Source organism: Convolutriloba macropyga, chromosome 5 (genome assembly GCF_964194025.1).
Source record: "Convolutriloba macropyga chromosome 5, txConMacr16.3, whole genome shotgun sequence".
In the NCBI taxonomy this organism is placed as follows: domain Eukaryota; kingdom Metazoa; phylum Xenacoelomorpha; order Acoela; family Convolutidae; genus Convolutriloba; species Convolutriloba macropyga.
Genome location: NC_134472.1, coordinates 44,946,770 through 44,962,746, shown reverse-complemented (window position 1 = coordinate 44,962,746; position 15,977 = coordinate 44,946,770). Strand labels below are relative to the sequence as shown.

General features: G+C 36.7%; 1 protein-coding gene across 1 annotated transcript in view; it reads right to left on the bottom strand.

Moving 5' to 3' along the window:
* Nucleotides 1-285: 285 nt before the first annotated feature.
* The window catches only part of LOC142340382 (uncharacterized), a 22,075-nt gene continuing 6,383 nt past the window's right edge, over nucleotides 286-15,977 (bottom strand). The window contains exons 2-4 of the mRNA XM_075390959.1: nucleotides 14,614-15,068; nucleotides 4,036-4,227; nucleotides 286-371 (exon numbers count right to left, since the gene is read on the bottom strand). Coding sequence (XP_075247074.1) covers nucleotides 286-371; nucleotides 4,036-4,227; nucleotides 14,614-15,068 — 733 coding nt within the window. The remainder of the gene's footprint in view (nucleotides 372-4,035; nucleotides 4,228-14,613; nucleotides 15,069-15,977) is intronic.

Below are 15,977 nucleotides of genomic sequence, written 5' to 3'. Positions count from 1 at the left end.
CTTTAAGTGAAAAGTATATGGATGAGTGGAGTCGAACCACTACGCGCAAACATACAATATTGAACCTTCTTTTCTCTTTCCACAACTCAATCTTGAAACATTTCCTAAGTCTAACCAGATCATTTCGTAAATTTAAAAAAGTTCAGGTTTTTACTTTTTTAAAATTCACTTTGTACAGGTGATTCGCGGCAACATTAGTCAATAACCTCAGCAGGAGTTTAATTCAGCTTTTTGTATCGTTTCTACGCAGAGACTTTCTAGCGGAAATAAGGTTCAGAAACATGTTTAGTAAGGTTTATCATAGTAAATGTCTTTGGGGTTTCCGTTTTCAGCATTATACTGCGGTGAAAGCACATCAAACACCTGGCTACCTTAATAGTAAGACAATGAACTTTACTAAGCAGTCGCGGACACATTCTTTTGTTGAGCCAAATTCGAGGATCAAGTCTCGAGGACACAGTCTATAGTCAAAATAAAAGCTTTTTAGCTACGTGAAAATCAAGTACAAACTATAAAAGTCAAGCCAAAATATTTTCATACCAAATGTTGTCCGATGACACTCCTTTCAGTCGATGCCTCTACTAGAGTATTTTACGTATTAGCAGTCAACTTAAAACAAAAAATTTTTAAAATATCTGAGATATTTAAAAATAAAAAATCATTGAAAAACAAATATTAATGGTTAATTTATATTAATTTTTTTGCCAATTTGCAAATAGATTTTAGTACATAATTTCATGGTAATTGTTAGCTCTGGAAATTTCCACTGATTTGTGAAAAACTATTAATCTTGCATAGTATAGTACTCGGAGTCTTATAAATGGGTATGCAGATAAAATTATTTTTCAGTTGCACGGTTGTTGTAAGTTTGGCCTCGTAGTTCTTATGACAGAAATTTGGATCTATTTGTTTTTGCCCCCCATCCTAGTGGGCATATTTTTTTTACGTCCCCAGGCGCAAGTGCTATCCCGTACCGAACTACAACTCTAAATCTGTACTAGGCAATTCTAAATCCAAATCTTATTTCGTTTTCTAGTATTGGGCAAGTCTAAAAAAAGTCTTACAAGTCTGACAAGTCTTGGCCAAGACTTGGTTAACACAAGTCAAAACCAACTTTTCAAAAAATTTTGAGTGAAAATTTCGAAATCATAAAAATTTTGCAACGCGCCACGATTTTGGCATTACTTTTTGGGTACTTTCCCGGGTTGCTATAAAATGATGTCGGGGCATACCAAATTGTATATTAGCACCACGGGGGGGTCTATTGTGGGTATTTCAGCACTAATTAAGGGTTTTTCATATTTTTTTCTGGGCCGTTTTCAGCCATTTTTCAGCCATTTCAGCCCATAAAATAGCGAAATCAGCTATTTTTTTACCTTCAGATAAGCCACATGTCGAACTTCAACCCAAGGCAAAATTGTCAAATGGAGGGCTACTGTGAGGGTCCCTATGGTAGCCCGAGGTCCCGTTGTTCGGCACCAAGTGGACCCTATTCTGGTGCAAAGTACAACAAATCAGCCCGAATAAGCACCGAGAGATGTCCCTCAATATAAAATTAGTGAAGAGCCTATGTTGCCCTCTTTTAGTGCTAGTAAAACTAGTTATAACTAACGAACTATCACTGTTTACATCACTGTTTATATCTCGGTTATAACGTTATAAATATAGGTTATAATCGGAAATAAGTTATAAACTATGTGGTCGGGGAGGTCAGAGCTCGCTGGTCTTTAATTCGCAAAATACTGGTCCAAACAAAATGTTATATATATATATATATATATATATATATATATATATATATATATATATACATATATATATATATATATATATATATATATAGTTTTAAAGATTTTTTTACGGGCAATAAAATGAGCTCTGTCCCGTCCCAATCCGATTTAAACATTGGTCAGAATTCTGGATTTCGAGTACCGTATCCCGAAAAATTAGTTATGCCTGGTGCTCGTTTTCTAATAACTTTTTTGGGTGCACCTAGGAAGCTCATTTTTCTTTATGAGTTAACTTTTCATGTATGCTCTCTAGCGTTACTACTCCGGCCAAATTTGGAACCGATTTCAAAAAGTTATTAGCGGACGAGCATGAGGTATCTCATAGGTCCAAGTGTCGGGGGACCCATAGCTCGCTGGTCTTTAAATCGCGAAATACTGGTCCAAACAGGATGTGATATATATATATATATATATATATATATATATATATATACATATATATAAATATATATATATATATATATATATATATATATATATATATAGTTTTAAAGCTTATTTTGCAGGCAATCGACGAATGAGTTATGTACCGTTTCGTTCTGATTCATATTTCGGTCAGAATTTTGGATTTCAAGTACCGTACCCCCGCAAAATGAGGTATGCCTGGTGCCTGTTCTCTAATAACTTTTTTTACCTAGGAAGCTCTTTTTTTAATATGAGATCTGTTTTTTGGTCATTTTTTACGTTTTTTGACTATTTTTGACGTTTTTCGGCTATTAAATCGTGGATTAAGGCTTGACAAGTCTTGGCCAAGACTTGGATTTAGACTTGCCAAGTCTTGGCCAAGACTTGAATTAAGAATTGCCAAGTCTTGGCAAGTCCTAATCCAAGTCTTGGCCAAGTCTGACAAGACTTAAATGTGTTATGATCATAGGTATGAATCAGTACTGATACATAGACTTGGAATTAGACTTGCTCAGAACTGATATTGACGTGGCGTTCGGTACGGTATAATTTTTGCAAAGTAATGTGCAATATAACAACACATTTTTGTTAATGAGAAGCATTAAAAACACTGGGGGCCGAAAACAAAAAAGTCCATATTTTTTTGTTGAAAGAAACTGTGCTAGCATTTTCAATCAGCTGCACCTCGAAATAAATTTCAAAATGAAAAAACTGCTAGCGACTCGCATCAACAAGTGATATACGTTTAGTTTTGTTTGTTTCTGAATTTAAATCTACTTTAACCATAAGATCTGCGCTTTGACTGCTTCACTAAGAGGAACTTTAATTATGATGATTTAGGTTACCACTTAGAATGAACGATTTGCATTATTTATAGATTAGAAAAAGGAATGAATTTGCTCCATTATCACACTTTAATAATGATATTTCCTTTTGTTTCAACTTAAAAAAATTACAGCAATGCAACACGGTCTTCGGAAAAACCCTAAATGATTTTTTTCTCTGCCCTTTGACCCTGAAGCTTTGTTGCCAAGGACAACTCCACAAAAAGCAAGCTCAAACTCTGTTTTAATCTGAATAGAGTAGAAAATGGATGAAAAAAATAATTTGATTTCTAAATATGGTTTGCAATCAATTTCTATAACTCTATCATTGATCGACAATAAAAACAACAATTTGATCATACAAATTGGATTTTCAACACAGTACTTTTTCGATGATGTGTTTGATTTGTTTCAGGGTTTTGAAAGTCGTATCAACGTTTGTTTTAAGAAATCTGTTTTAAAAGTACTACTAGTCGTAGAGATTTGAAATTGAAATAATTAAGTGGCTTATACTCATGATATCTCTTGAAAGTACAGAAACTTCAGATGCAACTTTAATAAAACTTTTTTGTACCAGATCGAATTGATTTTGTGGAATGTACAGGTTACAAGTCGAGCCTAAACCATCTGCTCCTAAACACTCATCCGAAGTTCTACTTTAGTAAAAGTTTGCTTCAAATACTGTAACCTCTTATATCTGAAGGTCACCTGTATTAAGTTTGAAGCGGGTATCTCTCGAAAAAATTTCATGTTTTTTGCAAACTGGATCGGACAGTTTTGATTTGTGTAACTTTCAGAAATTGCACGACGTTTTGCGTAGATATAAATTATAGATTTTTGTGAAGGATTCACAAGGCTTATTTTCAGTGCTTTATCAGTTTAGCCCATGATTCGGATAGTACTATAGCATCCCTGCCAGCTTCACTACCGGTTCTTTCCTTACATCAGTAACATTAGATGACCATAAGACTAGTTCGTGTTTCTCATCAAATCAATAGGACTCGCTGTATTCTTACCTGGACTCTCATCCGATGGGAATATGTTGGCAGAATGCAGTCTAATCATCAGACATCCCTGTTGCAGTTTGTAATACATCTCAATGTCAAGAGTCCCTACCTCGTAGAACTTTCCATACAGATAAGCTTCCTTGTCCAAAATTACAATGTCCTCTGTCTTCTCGTATTGCGAAAAATCAAACTTCACTTGACCTGGAAGCAGTTCATAGTTTTTTAAAGTAACACTCAACACAATCGTGTAAATTATTCGTAAGCAGAACTGGGCAGAACGTTGGCATTGGTTAATATTTAGTCTTTTCAAATTTATCAACATAGACAATGTTTATACATTTTTTTCATCAGGAGTACTGAAATTGCGGCAAAGACGAATGCCTGCTTACATTTGTCAGCGTAATCTAACCAATACAAGCAATCGCTAGAGAGAAGTTTTAAATTTTGAGGCTTTGTTGTAATTAATGAACTTCCGCCAGTTTTGTCGAACAATGAGGTCCAAAAATTATTTCATATGCATATTAATGTTTCTAATTTTCTAGACGTGTTATAATTTTGGAATTTGTGACAAACTTCAAGGAAGAAAGCATTGCGATTGACATCAATAATTGCTAATTCTGGGCACTAAAAAGAATGCCCCCTGTAAGACTGTATTCACCTGACCCTGATTCAACTGTATTTTACAAACTCCACGTCGTTATTTTGATAATATTAAAAACTTGGAAACTCATGTATTTTAAAACTTAAAACAATTGACGATGACAATTTTTTTTGCTAGTTCAAACCACTGCTTCAGACTAAAAGTTCAATAGAACTTCTTTGAAAATTTGCTTTCTTTATTTTGCGTTAAGTACTCCAAAACAAATTTTGATAGAAGATCCTTGTGCTATCACTAAATTTGATCATCAACAATAAAAAAACTGGGGCAAACAAATAAAAAGCAAACAAATGAATAAATGAAACTAAAAGTAAATCTCAAATACATTTTGAAAGGAACGGTCATTTGTTTACAGCTGGGCTACGGACTGTTGCAGGCCAAACTAGAATGAATTTCGCAAGAATGAGAGTAAAAAAATGTTTTTCATAGCAGAATTAACAGACCTAGATCAGAGACCTGATTATAGATTAAAATGGCGATTTGGATTGGTAAAATGAAAAAACATTCGAAAAGGAGTCATTGATTAAAAGAAGTCATTGCCCGTTCTCAAGGAGTCATTGATTAAAATCAAGATACGAAGCCATCATCAGCAAGATACTTAGAGAGCTAAAGCTGACCAAATATGGTTAGTTTTGTTCAAAATCTTCAGAGCTAAATCTATTTCGTTTGATATCCTAACCAAAAAGGGCACTGAAAGTTGGGGATGAGAAAATTCAACGCCATATGACTCATGGCTAATAATCATTATCTAACCAAGAGCGCGTGAACGAGTTTTTGATTGTTTTAGCTAAACATAGTTTGGTTCATTCCAATATCTTTTTTTGGAATCAACTGCACTCGCCAAAACACTGGTAAGTTTTACCTTACAATTACCTTAAACAAAAACATTTTTACGATCTTTTTCGACACCCCTATTCAGATGTGAGCCGATTGCGTAGAGTGTGCGCTCTTCAAAAAATTTGACCCCAGAGATGAGCAAAGGTCTGGTTAAGAGTTCGGCCTCATTTATCTATATAAGATGTCTGGGTTTTCGCTGAATATAGACACAATCTAGAATCTGTTCCGTTGCATCATTGTTCACCACGTGTAATATGAGCAACCACTGCCAAATAGCAAGCATATTGTCTTCCATCGCGCGCGTGAACAAGTTTTTCACTGTTTCAGCTAACTAAATTTGGTTCATTTAAACACCCTTATTTGGAATCAACTGCACTCGCCGAAGCCCTGGTAAGTTTTACCTTGCAATTACGTTAAACAAAAACAATTTACGATCTTTTTCGACACCCCTATTCAGATGTGAGCTGATTGCGTAGAGTGTGCGCTCTTCAAAAAATTTGACCCCAGAGATGAGCAAAGGTCTGGTTAAGAGTTCGGCCTCATTTATCTATATAAGATGTCTGGGTTTTCGCTGAATATAGAAACAATCTAGAATCTGTTCCATTGCATCATTGTTCACCACGTGTAATATGAGCAACCACTGCCAAATAGCAAGCATATTGTCTTCCATCGCGCGCGTGAAAAAGTTTTTCACTGTTTCAGCTAACTTAATTTGGTTCATTTAAGCACCCTTATTTGGAATCAACTGCAATCGCCAAAGCCCTGGTAAATTTTACCTTGCAATTACGTTAAACAAAAACATTTTTACGATCTTTTTCGACACCCCTATTCAGATGTGAGCTGATTGCGTAGAGTGTGCGCTCTTCAAAAAATTTGACCCCAGAGATGAGCAAAGGTCTGGTTAAGAGTTCGGCCTCATTTATCTATATAAGATGTCTGGGTTTTCGCTGAATATAGAAACAATCTAGAATCTGTTCCAGAGGCCTTGCCTCCTGAACTATTGCCGCAGTACCTTGATAATGTGCTTATGGCTGGGATATGAGCAACTGCGGCTTGCTTCTCGACACCCTAGTTGAGTTTTCCTCTTTGGAGGACGTAAATATTTCATCCCATACAGCGATTCGTGAAACTGGTAAAAAGTTTGGAAAATAGTCGAGTACACACGACAGTTTTTTGAGTTTTCATTGGAAGTCCTGTTTGCTCGGGGTGTGATGATCCCCAAACATCTTTGTCTCATCACTCTACAGGCTCCTCTGTTTGGATCTGCTGACCCCGCCAATTAAACAGTCTCTCTGCAGAGTACAGCATCATTGTTCACCACGTGTAATATGAGCAACCACTGCCAATTAGCAAGCAAATTGTCTTCCATCGGACGCGTGAACAAATTTTTCACTGTTTCAGCTAACTTAATTTGGTTCATTTAAACACCCTTATTTGGAATCAACTGCACTCGCCAAAGCCCTGGTAAGTTTTACCTTACAATTACCTTAAAAAAACATTTTTACGATCTTTTTCGACACCCCTACCCAGATATGAGCTGATTGCATGGAGTGTGCGCTCTTCAAAACTGCTGCAAAAAATTTGAACCCAGAGATAAGCAAAGTTAATTTTAAGAGTTCCGCCTCATTTATCTATATAAGATGTCTGGGTTTTCGTTGAATATAGAAACATTCTAGAATCTGTTCAAGAAGCATTGCCTCCTGAACTATTGCCGCAGTACCTTGATAATGTGCTTATGGCTGGGATTTGAGCAACTTTGGCTTGCTTTTTGACACCCTAGTTGAGTCATCACCAAGCACTATGAGAATTATTAGAGGCTATTGTAAGTTTTAAATTCTCGTCTAATTCTGATCAGTCTGAATCAATTTGCTCCATTTTATCTGCTGCATCCTCGGCAATGTCAAATTTTTTCAAATGACTAGTAGTCTGTTCAAATGCTTGGACTAACGCAAAAGAATTTTTTCTCCTGGTTTGATTTACCTGAGTTTCATTTAGGGGTTGTCAAGCAGTAGTTTCGATGTAAATATTTCCTCCCATACAGCGATTTGTGAAACTGGTAAAAAATTTAGAAAATAGTCGAGTACCCACAACATTTTTTTGAGTTTGCATTGGAAGTCCTGTTTGCTCGGGATGTGATGATCCCCAAACAGCTTTGTCTCATCACATTACAGGCTCCTCTGTTTGGATCTGCTGACCGCCAATTATACAGTCTCTCTGCAGAGTACCGCACCATTGTTCACCACGTTTAATTTGAGCAACCACTGCCAAATAGCAAGCATATTGTCTTCCATCGCGCGCGTGAACAAGTTTTTCACTGTTTCAGCTAACTAAATTTGGTTCATTTAAACACCCTTATTTGGAATCAACTGCACTCGCCGAAGCCCTGGTAAGTTTTACCTTGCAATTACGTTAAACAAAAACAATTTACGATCTTTTTCGACACCCCTATTCAGATGTGAGCTGATTGCGTAGAGTGTGCGCTCTTCAAAAAATTTGACCCCAGAGATGAGCAAAGGTCTGGTTAAGAGTTCGGCCTCATTTATCTATATAAGATGTCTGGGTTTTCGCTGAATATAGACACAATCTAGAATCTGTTCCGTTGCATCATTGTTCACCACGTGTAATATGAGCAACCACTGCCAAATAGCAAGCATATTGTCTTCCATCGCGCGCGTGAACAAGTTTTTCACTGTTTCAGCTAACTTAATTTGGTTCATTTAAGCACCCTTATTTGGAATCAACTGCACTCGCCAAAGCCCTGGTAAATTTTACCTTGCAATTACCTTAAACAAAAACATTTTTACGATCTTTTTCGACACCCCTATTCAGATGTGAGCTGATTGCGTAGAGTGTGCGCTCTTCAAAAAATTTGACCCCAGAGATGAGCAAAGGTCTGGTTAAGAGTTCGGCCTCATTTATCTATATAAGATGTCTGGGTTTTCGCTGAATATAGAAACAATCTAGAATCTGTTCCAGAGGCCTTGCCTCCTGAACTATTGCCGCAGTACCTTGATAATGTGCTTATGGCTGGGATATGAGCAACTGCGGCTTGCTTCTCGACACCCTAGTTGAGTTTTCCTCTTTGGAGGACGTAAATATTTCATCCCATACAGCGATTCGTGAAACTGGTAAAAAGTTTGGAAAATAGTCGAGTACACACGACAGTTTTTTGAGTTTTCATTGGAAGTCCTGTTTGCTCGGGGTGTGATGATCCCCAAACATCTTTGTCTCATCACTCTACAGGCTCCTCTGTTTGGATATGCTGACCGCCAATTAAACAGTCTCTCTGCAGAGTACAGCATCATTGTTCACCACGTGTAACATGAGCAACCACTGCCAACTAGCAAGCATATTGTCTTCCATCGGACGCGTGAACAAATTTTTCACTGTTTCAGCTAACTTAATTTGGTTCATTTAAACACCCTTATTTGGAATCAACTGCACTCGCCAAAGCCCTGGTAAGTTTTACCTTACAATTACCTTAAAAAAACATTTTTACGATCTTTTTCGACACCCCTACCCAGATATGAGCTGATTGCATGGAGTGTGCGCTCTTCAAAACTGCTGCAAAAAATTTGAACCCAGAGATAAGCAAAGTTAATTTTAAGAGTTCCGCCTCATTTATCAATATAAGATGTCTGGGTTTTCGTTGAATATAGAAACATTCTAGAATCTGTTCCAGAAGCATTGCCTCCTGAACTATTGCCGTAGTACCTTGATAATGTGCTTATGGCTGGGATTTGAGCAACTTCGGCTTGCTTTTTGACACCCTAGTTGAGTCATCACCAAGCACTATGAGAATTATTAGAGGCTATTGTAAGTTTTAAATTCTCGTCTAATTCTGATCAGTCTGAATCAATTTGCTCCATTTTATCTGCTGCATCCTCGGCAATGTCAAATTTTTTCACATGACTAGTAGTCTGTTCAAATGCTTGGACTAACGCAAAAGAATTTTTTCTCCTGGTTTGATTTACCTGAGTTTCATTTAGGGGTTGTCAAGCAGTAGTTTCGATGTAAATATTTCCTCCCATACAGCGATTCGTGAAACTGGTAAAAAATTTAGAAAATAGTCGAGTACCCACAACAGTTTTTTGAGTTTGCATTGGAAGTCCTGTTTGCTCGGGATGTGATGATCCCCAAACAGCTTTGTCTCATCACACTACAGGCTCCTCTGTTTGGATCTGCTGACCGCCAATTATACAGTCTCTCTGCAGAGTACCGCATCATTGTTCACCACGTGTAATATGAGCAACCACTGCCAAATAGCAAGCATATTGTCTTCCATCGCGCGCGTGAACAAGTTTTTCACTGTTTCAGCTAACTTAATTTGGTTAGTTTAAGCACCCTTATTTGGAATCAACTGCACTCGCCAAAGCCCTGGTAAATTTTACCTTGCAATTACGTTAAACAAAAACATTTTTACGATCTTTTTCGACACCCCTATTCAGATGTGAGCTGATTGCGTAGAGTGTGCGCTCTTCAAAAAATTTGACCCCAGAGATGAGAAAAAGTCTGGTTAAGAGGTCCACCTCATCTATCAATATAAGATATCTGGGCTTTCGCTGATTATAGAAACATACTAGAATCTGTTCCAGGGGCCTTGCCTCCTGAACTATTGCCGCAGTACCTTGATAATGTGCTTATGGCTGGGTTTTGAGCAACTGCGGCTTGCTTCTCGACACCCTAGTGGAGTCATCACCAAGTACTATGAGAATTATATGAGGCTATTGTAAGTTTTAAATTCTAGTCTAATCCTGATCAGTCTGACTCAATTTGCCCCAATGTATCTGCTGCATCCTTGGCAACATCAAATTTTTTCAGATGACTAGTAGTCTGTTCAAATGCTTGTGCTAATGTAAAACAATTTTTTCTCCTGGTTTGGTTTACCTGAGTTTCCTTTTGGTGTGACATGCAGTAGTTTCCTCGCAGGAGGATATAAAAAAGTTCCTCCCGCACAGCTTTTTGTGAAACTGGTAAAAAGTATAGAAGGGAGTCGAGTACACACAAAAAATTTTTGAGTTTGCATTGGAAGTCTTCTTTGCTTGGGGTATGATGATTCTCAAACAGCGTTGTCTCATCACACTACAGGCTCCTCTCTTTGGGTTTGCTGCGCGCCAATTAAACAGTCTCTATGTACAGTACAGCATCATTGTTCACCACGTGTAATTTGAGCAACTACTGTCCACTACCAGGCAGGTTGTCTTCCACAGGATACCAGCCGCCAGCTACTTTTTCTCTGGTTTTATTATCGTTGGACACATTTCCACTGAATAATTGCTCTTCTCTGTGTCATCAACTAGCCCTTTCTAGATGTACTTTCGCGCTAGATTTGCTGCTTTTCGCAATCTTTTTTCTCTTGCAGTTTTTTGCAAATTGTCTTGGGATATCAACAATATAGCAGCTTCTATTCACGGGACACTCCTTGAAGTCGCGCATCACTGCTAGTGACACTGAACAATTCTATCCCTTATGTCTCTCTGCTGAACTCTCACGATACTCTGCAGATTTTTTCGCAATTTTGTAATGTTTGTTGCGGGGTATAGCTCAAGTCTCATTCCTCATTGATAAAACATCACAATGCAATGTATTGCATAGTGCCCTAAGAAATCGACTGCTTCCCCAGCTCATTCTAGCCTTGTGAAAAGCTGAAAAGCTGATGTCCTCAGATGCAGAGGTTATGCAATTCCTCAGATTCATCGATTTTCCATCAAAGTTACCTCTGTCCGATCCTCTATTCTGTAACATCTCTCCTTGAAAAATTTACATATTTTTTGTCTATCTCAAATAGCTTCATCTCCCACAGAGTAATGTCTCTTCAGAATCAAGTTTGTTGCATTTAGAGTTACAGCTAGATGGCACCACTGATTCTTTCTTTTGTCGTTGAACACTGCAGCAACTGAACTGTTATGCTCTGTATTGCTCACCATTCGTCTTTTTTCTCTTGATTGTTTGCCTCCATTGTTAACGGCCTGAACTCACCGGGTTTTCCTGTGTCCCAAGAAATGATATCTAGAGCCACTTCTTATGAATCGACAACACAACTTTGAGCGCTAGGTCGGAAACTCCTATAAATCTATTGGTTCGGACAGCGTCTTCACTGTTTTTTTTGGCCCGTGGTGTTTTGATTGGCCTGTGTTGTTAGAAAAAAATAAACAGGAAAAGATTATGACGGTCGATACCATATGGCTATCTTTTAAACTTTGATTTTGTGACTTCAGTCAATGCAAGACCCATAACCAACTCATGGCTTATATTTTTTCACCGGCTGAGCCTAATTCTTTTCAAATAAATTTCAAAGAAAGAGAAACATACAAAATAATTTTCAGAGTCGAAATTAGATTTTTACAGGAGAGTCCCCATTTTTTTAATCAAGATAATGAATAGAGTTAGTTATTTGAAAAACAGCTATAAATGACGAATTTAACAGGCGTTATCGTAAAACAAAATCTTGATTGGAATCTTAGCACCACAACTTTAATGGGAGTTTTCAGGCCGACCGAATGTGGCTCGCTTAATCGAAATTCTTAGAATGAATTGCAATTCCAGAGGTACCCTAACAATAAATATAAGTAAAGTTGGGATGGCAGAATTTAACATCAGATAACTGTCAGCAATTTTTAATTACCCAAATCAGATCGCGTGAACAGGATACTGATCTTCTCAGCTGATATCAATTTGGTATCAATTTGGTTCATTGCAATAACTTGGTCACTTACAATGGGCATAACTGACAATATATTGGTACCTCAAGATTTGCAACTGCTTCGCTCTTTTATATAACTTGAAGTCGGCTTCTAACAATTAATATAAAAAGATTGAAGGAATGTAATTTAACATTTAACGAATGACTTGGAGCTGGCAGTTTGATTTGTGCAAATTATTTTAACTTCAAAAATAACAGCAAGAAACTGAAACTTTCAGTTGAATCCTCAGGGAATTTAAAAAACCGCATAGAACGTAATTTTTATAAAATATGTTTTCTGATTATTTTTTTTCCTATATTGATAATGTCATTTGGCGAAGTTGATAAGGATTACTAGTCGAAATTTGCAGTATCCCTATTTAAAAGTTCATCATTTAAACTAATTAGGTTTTGCAGCCTTTTGCTCAGATTACCTATTTTTTTAAATTATTTAAAATTATTTTAAAATTATTTGTAAAAAAATTTCTCGTAATTGGGATGAAAACATGCGAAAAGTATTTCAAAAGCGACAGTCAAAATAAAATCTCGATTCTTTTTCATTGCAAAAGTCAACGATGAGACCAAAACTGGCCTTGATATCTTTGTGCCGTTGTTGCAAATGTAACTGTTCAGAAAAGGCAAAGTTTTTTTCGGAAAACGAAAATCCTAATTGAACAAATATAAAATGTTCATTTTTTAGAAATAAAAATCGGGTTGAATTAGCAAAAGTCCGCAAAAAATAAATTCCCGAAATTTTTCGTGGGAAAATTAGACATTAGCCCAAATCTGATTAAAAGAAGAGTGTGTCAGCAGTTTATTTGTCTGCATCATTGATCAAACTGGACAAGTGGACAAAAGAGGCATTTATGATGTCATTTTTTATGAAAAACAAAAAGAAAAAATGCCGAATTTTCAAAAATTTAGCTGAAAATTTTGCCGAAGCATTTGGTTCAAAAATTCACCAACTACCTCTATCTTTAAATTGAAAACTATTGAGACTTGATTTTAAAATTTTATCATATTTCAGAGAAAATTGATCAAAATTTATGCAAAATCACCAAAAAATTGGAACCAAAGAATGGAAGTTAGACCAAGGTTCACAAATCATTATACCTCCGTTACTCTTTCGGAAAAACCGAAAATGGAAGTAATGATTTAGATTTGAATCTTGACAAGCTTTAATGATACCACTTTTAATCCTGTACGGTGAATATATCGATCGGCCAAAATTGACTGAACAAAAAAACCTGTTGAGCATATAGTTCTTCCCCCGCTAATGTGGGTCGGAACAATTACAGCCCTTAAAATTGCAGGTTGCAACAGTTTTTAGACATCATGTTTTTTGAATCCAATTGTTGGTTCAATCTTGAATAAAATCTGTTTGAAATAATAAAGTAAGAAACTTTACTCATAGATGAAGTTTTTTGAAATTGTTTGGATGCTTAATTTGGGCTATTTTGTAAGGGAATTGTTTGAATTTTGGTGACGGGATTCGTGTGAATGTTTTGCCCGGACACGGTCCCATTTTGGTTTACCTTGCTGGCATTCCAAGGTCATGATTGTCAAGAAGGTCATAGAAAATTAGTGTGGATAGACTTTTACCAGTAACTTTTTTTGAATTTCTCAAACTAGGTCTCAAATTGACATAATTATGCGCCCCTATCAGCCTCTCGCAACACTACCTTGTAAAGTATTAGCATTTGTGCATTGGGTGGCATAAAACATGGATGCCCACTAACGTTGGGCCGAAACATTTCCTTTTAGTAATATACACTATGGTACCAAAAAAAGGTAAAGCTGAAAACTTTTCAGAAAAGCACCACAAACATTAAACAAAAAAGAACATTTTTTTAATAAAAGAACATTCAAGTCAGTTCTCAAGTAACAAATCATTGCGCTCTTAACCTTTTAAACACATATTAGACGTTTTTTACACACGTTTCCAACAACATTTGTGGGTTTTTTTTTTAAAATTTCGGACATGTTTTTCCCGAAAATCCCCAAACAATGTCTTTCATGTCAAGAAATATTGTTCCATTTCTCGAAAACTTACACACTTCCGTGGCTGGAATTGCCTTGAACCTGTAACCTTTTCAGTTACATTAGTATGCATGCTGTGCACTAGACATAGATTATAAGTGGACTTTCTTTCGTATTTTGGACCAAGAAAATTGGACATTTTAATGTATACTAGCCTAACCGACAATAGGAAACAAAGCAGATAATTCATCCTCTCTGTGTAATTAGAAAAAAAACGAAAAATCTTGTTTAAAAAATTAAAATCAATTTTTTAACGCGTTAGCGCAAATCAAACTATAATTGACTAAAAAATAAAGCTTAAGGTGCCCATATTATGGTGTACGTAGCTTTTTGGCACCATTTTGTATGCACACTGCAGAAAATCACTTGCCCAAGAAGTGGCTAGGCACTTTTCCCTTGTAAGCTTTCACCCGAATGTACAGACAACGCTTAGTCAGGGTGTCAGGTGATATTTCAAAGGTTAAGCTGTTATTGGATCCCGAAACGATACCAGTTCGGCGATTAAGTTCCACTTCATTGTACTTGTTGGCGCCTCTTGGATAAGGAAAAGACTTGTCATATGGTCGAAGCAGAAACGCAATTCGAGGTTTCTTTTTGTTCAGAATTTCATATCGTGAAAAATCGAATAAATGTGTGACTGAGACATACAGCTGTTGCTTTGTGTTCTTCAGTCTTGCCTCAAATGGAATGTGGCTGTTATTCCCGAAGAGGACATTGAGAACAATCGTGCCAGTGTACTCCTCGGGTAGAACTGAGTAGCCGTGGAGGAACTCGCGATGCTTCCTGGTCACCGGCACCAATTCTACGATGCTTCTCACGTCAATGCTGTAACAAAATTTCCAGGTCTTTTCACAGTTGATTGTAATTTATGCGCTTGAACTAGAGCCAGCTAACTATCATTAAACAAGAATTTCAGTCCATCAAATTTAATTTTTTCAAACGAACAAGCGATTATTTGTTCTTATCCTCGTCTGTTAGGGCTGTTTCTCTGTTTGTTTGGGCGAGTGTTTCGTTGGGTGGGTGAGAACAAAAATTTCATAATGTTCATAAGAAACACAGAATTGAAGTTAATTATGTTCATGATAGGAGGATCAGAAATGATCTCTGAAATCCATCATAGAGTTTTTCATAAGTGCCATAATCAGAACTCTGGCCATAGAGAAAATCAGGATGTAATGCTCAAGTCATAATGATACATGCAACTTTTATGCATATAAATAAACTCTAAATCAGTAAAAATTGAAAAAGATTATACATGTAAACGAAATGGTGTGCCAAATAATATTAGCGCAAATGAAAAGGCGTGATTAAAACCATAGTTTTGAAGTTCATGGCTTCAGATGAAGCGCTGCTCAAAGGTTATGGTTTTGTTGGGAAAATTATTGTAAAAAAACTTTCAATCAAAGGTAACCGATCTTTCGAGATTTGATTTAGGAAAACAGATCACAGCTTTCTATCGAGGAACAAACATTTTTGGCTGTAAAATATCAGCTATTTAGGAACGGGTTGAAATGGCCGAAATCTTGCCAGTTTTGATAGGCCGCTTGGTCTTATAGCCAGTTCACTGAAACTAAAAGAGGTAAAGTCCTCATCGATGAATCTGCCCAATTCTATAGAAAGCTTCTCTATTAGCTGAGAATTTGCACGCACTGTGTTGCTGTTGCTCAGAGCTGATTTTAGAAAAATTGGTATAAGTAGTAGTAGTAGTAGTAGTAGTAGTAGTAGTAGTAGTAG